Genomic DNA, 10091 nt, shown 5'->3' with positions numbered 1-10091 from the left:
TTGTGTCCGAGAGACGGAGACAGCGAGACCGCGGCAAAAGGTAAGAGAGCATCCAAGGTATATAATGGCTGGGGAGAGAGGCTCAGCTGTGAGCGCTGAAGCTCAAAATCTCTCAGCTGTTAAGAAAATTAACTGGAGGTTTGGCTCGTCTCCCTAGTACTATATTGCTGGATCATTTGGCTTTGTTAAGCGGGTTGCTTTTAACTGTCAAACCAAGACTTTCGAAACAAGGCTTGAAACAAAGTCCACGAGACATGAGAATCTAACCAGTGAGCCATTTACTTATTTCCTGCCGCTTATTAAATGACCACTGCTATAGCGTTTAAAGCCCATTACCTGACCACCATCAGGACTCTCTGACTTTTTGCCCCAGAGAAGCAGATTGACTGATCCACGGCCAGAGACCATGGCAAAGAAAGTGGCAGTGATTGGAGCTGGGGTCAGTGGCCTGATCTCTCTGAAGTGCTGTGTGGATGAGGGACTGGAGCCCACTTGCTTTGAGAGGACCAAAGACATCGGAGGACTGTGGCGGTTCCAAGTAAGTGAGACCTTGTTTCTTGAACAGAGTGTGCTGCTCTTGCTTCACATGCAATGACAGCTACCGATGTCCCTTCCCGAAGGGTTCCCTCTGATGAGATTCATCCCATGCAGCTCCACACGAATGGAAGAGACAGGCTGGCAACAGCCTCGGGTCATCATTAGCCTAAACGAGGGGCAAACCCAGCCATGTAAAGGTTCCGTCCTGAGGGCTCCAGCAACTGTCTTGCAGCTGACACTTCTGTCATTCTCAAAGCAATATACGAATAGTAGGACATATTTTACAAATCAGAAGTGACAGGGATTCTTCTCAAGACACTCCTTCTATTCCAATCGTCGAGCGAGTGCTTTTTTTAGAGAGCGTGGGCTCTTATGCCTACTGACTTTTATTTTTTCTCTGATGAATAAACTGTTTGCTGGCTCAGCTTTGCTGGTGACACTCTAGCGTTAACAGCTGGGAAACTCTTTAACAATATTATTAAACGTATTTTGTTCATTAAATTCATGCTATTAGCCAAACCTAAATATTGGTATTGCTAGCTGTCCCTTAGAATTTGTATAAAAATTGAAAATGATACGTAGATAGATAGCCGTAAAGATTTTATAATTATTCCTTCCCACAATCTTTTGAGTAAGTACTAGCTTGCCTCCTTCTGGACGTTAGATCTTACCTGTATCCCTGTGTCTTAGTTTCCTCAGCTATAAAATGGGAATAATAACATAACAGTGTAACTACCTCACTGCTATTTTGAAGATTAAGGGAGATACTTGGAATTAAAAACTTATAATAAAGTAAAATAAATGACAGCGACAATAACCATGTTTATATTTTAGAGACAAACAGAACCCAAGAGAGATTAAGTGATTTGGTTATGGTTACACAGCTGGAGAAATTGGCATTCAAACCTCGGTCTCTCTGGCACCTAACTCCCTAATTATAGCCATGCCCTAACTTTCATTCTTTATCAGAAAGTTTCAACAAAATTTCAGCTCAGAACTCAAGAATGACAGCTTGAGGATTATGTAACAGCTACTTCTAAGTGAGGGATCAAAACAGGTGGGAAAACCATAGCCAGGAGCAAAAGGGTTGAGAGCATGAAAAGCAGACTCACATCAGCAGAAACCATTCAGTGCTCTCCCTACAAGCTGATCGAATAGGGGGCTGGCGAGGACATGGGCATGTGTGCTTTGCCAGTTCAAACCGAATTTCATGCCAAAGTGGGTATTTTGACAGTGAGTTTTTCAAATGCATATGACTATAAGATAAACCTGGAGGGTTTCTTAAAATACTGAACTTTGAAGACCAGCCCAGACTTCCTGAATCAAAATCTATTCTTAACGAGAGTCCCAAATGAATCCTATGAGGAGACGAGTTTGGCAAAAAAGTGCACAACTACCAAATTTTAAAAATCTATTCATTCAACGAATTATGCACAGCCAGAGCTAACAGTGGAGATGTTGATTCGTACACAGGACCCACAGCTCTGTAGAGAAGGAACTATAAAAACAGCTGACGTATTCACTTCTTACTAACAACTGGTCGCGAGAATCATCATAGCCCTTCCCGAGAAGGTGGCATAATAAAAGTGGTCATTCCTGTTTTAACTAAAGATGTGTCATCTTTGTCCACTTTCAATTCACGTATAGATTCCATTTGGGATTTTATATCCCAGGTAGATTTTTTTAACTTCAGGAAGAAATGTGAAATTATAACAAATTTCTATTTAATGATAAATTTGTCATTGTTTTACATGGGATTTAATATCAAAGAGCCAAATGCCCCTTACTTGATTATCATTAATTTGACAGCAGAAGAAGGGAGAGTTATTTTCAGTGATCTGTCAAAACACACAACTTGATGAATTCCAGAAAGGCGCTTTCTGCCCCTAAAATATTTCTCCTGCTACCCTATTGCCAGTGTCTAAAAATTCGGAATGAGACAAACTAGCTACGACTTTAAAAAATAAAAGTTAGGTTAAGATTTGAATTAACTAGGCTTATTAAATACAAAATGATTAAGTGTGAAACTCTCTGAAACCTGTAACAATATCACATTTCAAAGCTCTCTTAAAACTACATCCAATAGAGAAATGTTAACACTTTTCTCTACCCAAAGACAACAAGGAAGCTCCCTGCAAAGAGAGACATACAATAAAGCAAAGGTTCAGAGGTTGCCAGTGGGGCCTTGTGAGCATCTCAGTGACCAGGAGACTGGGCTGTGGAAGGGATCAGGTGCCCCAAAGGGTGCTGGCAGCCGCCCCACCCACTCTCACGGCAAGTCCGCCTCTGCACCAGTCCACCAGAACCAACTTCCAACATAGATTATTCTTTCATTTCTCCATTTAAACACAGTCCTAAGATCACTAAGCACATTTAGTGGTGACAAGCTGAAGACTTCTTGTCCCATGCCCTGTTCAGAGGGTGCTGAATTCTGCCAAAGGATTCTCCAACACCCCCTGGTTGACTGGCAGCTTTAGAACATGAAAAGGGTGGGTAATTAACAATATTTTGGGCACTTTTTTTTTTTAGCAATGGGGAGCACTTGTCATGCATCATCTCATTTTCCTTCACAATACTCCTAGGGGGTAGGTATTATGATTATTTTTACTTACGTATTAAGAAGAAACTGAGGTTCACTATAAACATCTTGCCCAGGAGAACATTGGCGGTGGGAAAACAAAAAAAAAAGGAGAGTGTGTAAGATCCCTGAGCCCCCACATTCGATAACCTCACTGAGGTGCCGAGAGGGGAAAGCGTGACCTTCCCTCAGCCACTGACCCACTCCGCCTCCTTTACTGCTCCTGATACCTGTGTTCACAGGGAAGTTACCAACATACATTGCTTTTGTGCGGGTTTGTTGTGTTTTTTAAATTTGGATATAAATATATTTTTTTCCCAGCTACAAATACAGTCCATCCTTAAATAGTGTGGGGGTTGGGTTGCTGACCCCCTCCACAGTCAAAAATCCACATGTAACTTCTGACTCCCCAGAAAGTTACCTACTAATAGCCTAGCGTTGACTGGAAGCCTTTCCTATAAGATAAACAGTCGATTAACACGTATTCTGTATGTTATAGGTATTACATGCACTATTCTTACAATAAAGTTAGCTAGAGAAAAGGAGATGTTATTAAGAAAATCATAAGGAAGAGAAAATACATTTACAGTACTGTATGTATTTATTGAAAAAAATCAGCATATAAGTGACCCGTGCAGTTCAAACCCACGTTGTGTACTGTGATTTTAATTCATCTTCATGTAATAGCCTTTAATGTCTCTCCGTCTTGGTTTCTTTCCATCAGATTCAATCTAAAATATCACTTTCTGTCTTAAAATGTGACTCCCCCAAGATCCAATATTCCAAACCAATTTGAAAAAAGTTGTGATGTCATCATCGAATGCTGACAAACTAAGTAAAACCCGCAGAGGAGAATCTCGCCCTGGCTCTGAAATTATTGGAAGGGCTGAGACATCATGATCCATTCTTCTCGATACTTAAAATTGACCTGACAGAGAAGCTAACCACATTTTAAAGCCAATTTATTGGCACTTGGAAAAACCAACATGTCGGCTAAAGTATAACAGTCAATGCTAGTTTAGCAGTTTTAAAACTATAACAGGTTGAGTAAGATTAGCTCTAGTAGTCTATAAAGATAGCAATAAAGTCAGATGCGTATGAACAAACTCTGCTCTGTACTACTTATAAAATTATCTGATTCTGAGGAAAAAATTTAGCTTTTGTTTGTTCGCTTTACGAAGTGTTTCTGATTTTGAGAACCTGGTTGGATAAGAAACTCAAGACACTCTGTCTTGCCAAGGACTTTGTGTCCAATCAGGCTGAAACACCCAGAAATGGTTTACATAATCGGTCTGACTCTAGTATTGTGCAGTTTGGAGCTCGTGTTTAAAATTTTTTCATCGGGAGGTCAGATCATTGTATCCTGTGTATGAGACAGAAACCACCTCATATTTTAATACAAAGTCCTTTTGCATTCTCATACTTACATACAGCTAATGACAACACAGCACCAAGTCACCTAGACAGCTGTCCTACTCTAACCTGACTAGCTTTTACCAAGCCACTTAAAATTGTAACAAAGTTATCATCTGAACCTTGACTTTGGACTAAGAAAGAAAAACACATTGGTCATGGAAAAGGCAGTTACCATGGGTGGGTGGGTGGGTAGATGGATGGATGGATGGATGGATGGATGGATGGATGGATGGATGGATGGATGGATGGATAGATGGATGGATAAGAAAGAGAAGCAGAAACATGTGAGGGAAAAGGATCTTTACAAACTTAGGCCTCTATTTAGCAAGAATTCTATATAGTGCTCTTAAATGACTTGATCTGAGAGCAAATATTGTTTCAGCTTTGGTGACTCATATTGATACTGATAATCCTTGCGAAACCCAACACATATAAAGAGCTTTATAGTGTAAAAAAGGCAAGATCCCACAGTTTACTCTTTTTTAACCCTTTGAAATTGAGAAATAGGGCAAAGAAACAAAATAGGGGTCACTACAGTTGAGCTGCTAAATTATTAAAATCAAGCAGGTTGAGGCCTGAGGAAATGACTCTGTTTTGTTTTGACTGGCCTGGGAACTTAAACTTTTGAACATTCCAGTCCTGTGTCAATGCCCGGATGTACATCGCACATCCAGATAATGCTCTGATTACTCCCTGTGAAGGACTAAGGAAAGAATGTTCATTTGTCCAGACCACCGGCCATCTAGAGAATTGCCATCTTGGATCGATCCAGAGGCTAAGAATGCAGAACGAACCTTTTACTAGAAGAACTCTCAGCTTTTCTTTCTTCTTTGGAACACTGAGTATTGCCTAGTTGTGTTTCCGGTTTGCAAACCCTAAGACCCTTGAAAAAATCTTTATCATTTATCTATAGCGAATCATCCAGACTCTTTCTGAGTTTGTGTAACAACATTGAGGCCAACCTCTTGTACATAAAATGTCAGAAAACTTGGGTGTGATAGCGAGTGTGCCTTCGTCAGTTACTTTGGTGTCAGAGCAGCCACCCTGGGTGCCTTTCTTGTGCTGCAGTGAACAGGGAGCTGTCGCTGACAGCTTCGCTGAAGCTTATAGCTTCCTCAATCACAGTACACACCACTACTGAGAGTCTAGTGCACCTCCGTTCACAGCCGAGGGCACTGATCTGGGCCAGGCTCACACAGTCTGATTTAAACCTGTGTCTAACTCCACAGACCGGGCTCCTTCTGCTAGTCCGGGCTGCTTCTTTCAGTGTCACCAAAAATCTACGGAGCCTTGATCTAAAGATTGGCAGGAAAGTAATAATTTTCTATGAATAAGGACGAGAACGGAACATGCACAATTGATTTCTTGTGGTCAAGGGATCATAGTTAAGATTTCCTTTATTTACTATTCTGTGGAAGAGACTATAGTGCTCCTTATGTAAGATTAAGTCATTTATTTCAATTAATTAGTGAGTTCCTATAAGCCTCCCCTTTTTTTAAGCATGCCCTAATGCTGAGTCATAATAGCAATTACTATTTGCCTGGATAACGCCTTAGTCTCTGCGTAGGTGTCCATTGAGAATTCTTAGATGGGATTATTTAAATTTTCTTATAAAAACCTCTTTGATAATGCACTGATATCAGGAAAATTGAGTTGCCCATCCTTCGCTCTTGCCATGATTTAACGTAAGAGACATTATCATTAAGCAGACCACTTCTTGCAGAGAAAATTATAAACCCAACCACAGCATGTGCTGCCTTCTGTTTTGCCAAAGCACACTCGCTAACATTTAAAATCAAGTGTAAGATTTGATTGGTATTGATGCTGTTCACCTTTATCACTTGAGGAAGGTTGATTTGCATAAAAGCATAAAGCGAAGGCAGGGGATTCAAATCAAGATGGGAAAATTCCTTGCCCCCAAAAGTACCCATTCTAATTGAAATTCTCTATTATGTTCTTTAACCAATGTTCCAGGGTTTATTGGTTTCTAAAGAGGTGGGAGGTGGGTATAGCTTCCCCAGGGGGGATTTCAGAAGGGGGTGGGTTGTCACCATGACTGACATTAAAAAAGTAGAGACCTGGGATGCTAAATCTGCCCAAAGAAGGATCGATCCCTCTCCCAAACCCACCAGTGGCAAGAGCCCCTCCAGCGAGTGACACTGGAAGTCCCCAACTAGGTCCTATCCCACAGGATGATGAAACGCATACTGCACCTCATCACCCAGACATTTTAATCACCTACAGCAATGAAAGAGGCTCACATCACCCAGGGGTGAGATTTAGAAAACGAGTAGTAAACCAAGGGATTTTTTTAATGCACAGTTATCACTCTTTTATTTGATCCTTTAGGAAAATGTTGAAGACGGCCGAGCGAGCATCTATCAATCTGTCATCACCAACACCAGCAAAGAAATGTCCTGTTTCAGTGACTTTCCAATGCCTGAAGATTTTCCAAACTTCCTGCATAATTCTAAGCTCCTAGAATATTTCAGGATTTTTGCCAAAAAGTTTGATCTCCTAAAATATATTCAGTTCCAGGTATTGTATTTTGGGGGGAATGGTTTTCTCTACAGTAGTTCAGATCACATTTAAATAGAGAAGTTACTCTGATAATGAAAGAAATTGTGAATAAAACCAAGTATTCTAATTCAATTATTTGCTGAAAGATAAGAGCATGATAGAAAACACCCAAAAAGAGGGTCATTACCCCTGTTATTATAGACCGCATGCATTATCAGAAGAGAAAAATCATCTATTAAAAGTAAAAGTTTGAATGATGATGATATTGATCGTAGAACTGCATTTAAACTAATATTTATAACCATTGAAGTGGTTAAATTACATTTCCCTTAAAAGGACATAAGGAAAATACCAAACTGCTATTTCTTTTTCTTATCTTTTCTATAGAAATAGCATTTCTTAGAAAAACATGTTAAATAAACACAGTTCTCCATTCATTTAAGAAGGCTTAGAGAAACTCTTCTTACTAATTACTTTTTTCCGGATGCAATCTCTTAGCAAGAGAAAGGTGGCCAGATCATTTTGAAATACAATTAAAACCGTCTTTCCTGTTCTTCCTCAAAAATAAATAATCAACAACAAAAAAACAATATTCTCACAAAACGTGCTGAATATTTATCAATAACCTACACTCGGAGAACTAGTAACCGTGCTTAGGAAATAAAATGTAAATTATACCTCTGAATAAATAACTCTTCGTGGAGCTTAGTTTTTTAACACATCTCATTTTCTCTGCAATTTTAGTTTTATCCCAGGTTTACATTATATTAATTTATAATAGCTGATTTTGGTTAAAATCTGTATTTGTAAATACCATTAAACTAGCCAGTTCCACCTAATGTAATTTTCCCCCAATTCCTAGTAGATCCATCCTATGAATTACAGATTCTTTACACCAGAAGCTGTCTTTGTTCATTTAGTTATCAATCTATTTGACAGATATATTGCCCTCTTATGATACTTCATTTATATTATCTATCTTTTAAAGATCATGTTAGAATTGCAAGGGAACTATCTCACTTGTTTATTGTGTTAGTGCTGTAATTGTTTTTTACAGATTGAAGAGGGGTTAGGAAAACGAGTTTTCATTCACTGGTCTGAGTTGGCATAAACCCGAAGACGTTGGGGCTCAACTCAAAGTGTAAAAGGCTCTTTGCATCCTAATAACCTTCCGAGTGAGACTGAAGGTGTGGGTCCTCAAACTGCGTTTTCAGTAGCAAGAATCCACAGTACTTTAGCTAATACACTACTCTGGACTACAAATCTGAAATATTTACTCTTGGCTGAAAATGCCCAGACATTTTATAATACTTTCATACGCCTTACGCTAATTTTCTATATAGATTGTTAAATTTGAATAGCCTCAAAAATTGCCAATGCATCACTTTAAAAAATACCTGACAATTCAAAAAGCACGTAGAGGAGACGCATATAGAGGACTTGCAGACAGAAGAAGCACGCCATTCCTCTAAAAGTGAGAAACGCTTTGCTTCCATTTGCCATTCGTTGCTTAAACACGGCAGACATATGACCTTTGTGTACACTTTTACAGACTCACAGACCTCCAGGTAGTGAGCTACATTTTTAAAAAATCAATGAACCAATAAATGACTTCACCCAAATGAGATCACAAGCAGTATTGCTAACATGACGTTTTAAAAACACGAAATATGAACAACTACCCTTCATGGAGTACCGACAACGAACCGGGCACTATGCAAAGTGCTTCGTGTGACATATCTTCTCTAATATAGAGCCTGCACACAGATGGACACATAAAAGGTTCTTGATGAATGCCACCGTGTGACCACTTGAATGGTAAACACGTGTTTTGCACCTCGCCCAGAGCTTACCTTGCTCTCCTGTGTCTCACTGCAGTTCTCATTCAGTCTCGAACAGACTAGTTCCCAGAGCTGAGTCAGGCTCTCGCACAAAACAGCATGTCCTCAGCGGCCCCCTGCCAAAGAAGAATGTGAAGGGCATGCTTAGTTGTCTTTGCCTTAACTGGCTTGAAATGGAACCTAGAGTCCCACATTCATTCTACCCATCACCACTCCCAGGGCACCGGACAGGCCCCTGTTATGCCAGATTAATGCTCAGTGATGCCTTCTCTGTGTTCATTTAAGACAACTGTCCTCAGTGTGAAGAAACGCCCAGATTTCTCCTCCTCTGGCCAGTGGGAGGTTGTCACCGAGAACAAAGGCCAGGAGCAGAGTTCTGTCTTTGACGCAGTTATGGTTTGCAACGGCCACCACATCCTCCCGCACATCCCACTGGAGGAATTTCCAGGTGAGGCCCGGCGATCTACAGCTTTTCAAAGCACGTGTCTAGGCACTTCGTATGCAGTCTGGGTGGACGGGCAGAATAAGCTGCTCACTTGGGCACAACATTAAGACTGGGATGGAGTGAGAAGGACAAAAGACTCCAAAAACCGTCTTTGTTACACAGGGAGCTCAGCTGACACGCTCCAAAGTCAAAATTCCAGAGAACTCCCACCCACATTGCTTCTCTTTTAGCCATGTGCCTACTTCGGCCTTTTTCTATCCTGCCAAACACCTGTGACCTTATTCCGTCCTCGGATCCTCTTCCACGGAACCACACCCACGGACAGGGTCCTGTGCGGGGAGCTCCTGGGAACTCTTTTGTTCCTGGACCATGTACTTAACTTTTCTTATGTGCTTTATACTTTGAGTTTGCCAGTTGGCCTTGCTATTGTAACTCCCATCAGAGGGGAAGCGGCCAAACAAATGATCAACCCCAGAAAGGAAAAGCAATTTGGTTGAAAGTAACTTGACATAGTTAACAAGTGACAAAAAGACGCTTCTCTCTTTCCCTTCTGAAGGTATTGAGAGGTTCAAAGGACAGTACTTCCACAGCCGCCAATACAAGTGCCCAGAGGGATTCGAAGGGAAGCACATCCTGGTGGTCGGAATCGGAAACTCGGCAGCAGATATTGCCGTGGAGCTGAGTAAGAAGGCTGCTCAGGTGCGATGCTCTCTTCTCACCTTGAGCCATAGAGGAGAGGAAAGGGGAGGACATA

General features: G+C 40.8%; 1 protein-coding gene across 1 annotated transcript in view; it reads left to right on the top strand.

Annotated features, from left to right (window-relative positions):
• Positions 1-10091, top strand: part of FMO2 (flavin containing monooxygenase 2) — a 17946-nt gene continuing 7855 nt past the window's right edge. The window contains exons 1-5 of the mRNA XM_011371746.2: positions 1-40; positions 374-538; positions 6881-7069; positions 9178-9340; positions 9894-10036. Coding sequence (XP_011370048.1) covers positions 407-538; positions 6881-7069; positions 9178-9340; positions 9894-10036 — 627 coding nt within the window. The 5' untranslated portion in view covers positions 1-40; positions 374-406. The remainder of the gene's footprint in view (positions 41-373; positions 539-6880; positions 7070-9177; positions 9341-9893; positions 10037-10091) is intronic.

The sequence above is a fragment of the Pteropus vampyrus genome, unplaced genomic scaffold (assembly GCF_000151845.1).
Source record: "Pteropus vampyrus isolate Shadow unplaced genomic scaffold, Pvam_2.0 Scaffold194, whole genome shotgun sequence".
Classification (NCBI taxonomy): Eukaryota; Metazoa; Chordata; class Mammalia; order Chiroptera; family Pteropodidae; genus Pteropus; species Pteropus vampyrus.
This window is presented reverse-complemented; position numbering and strand designations above follow the sequence as displayed.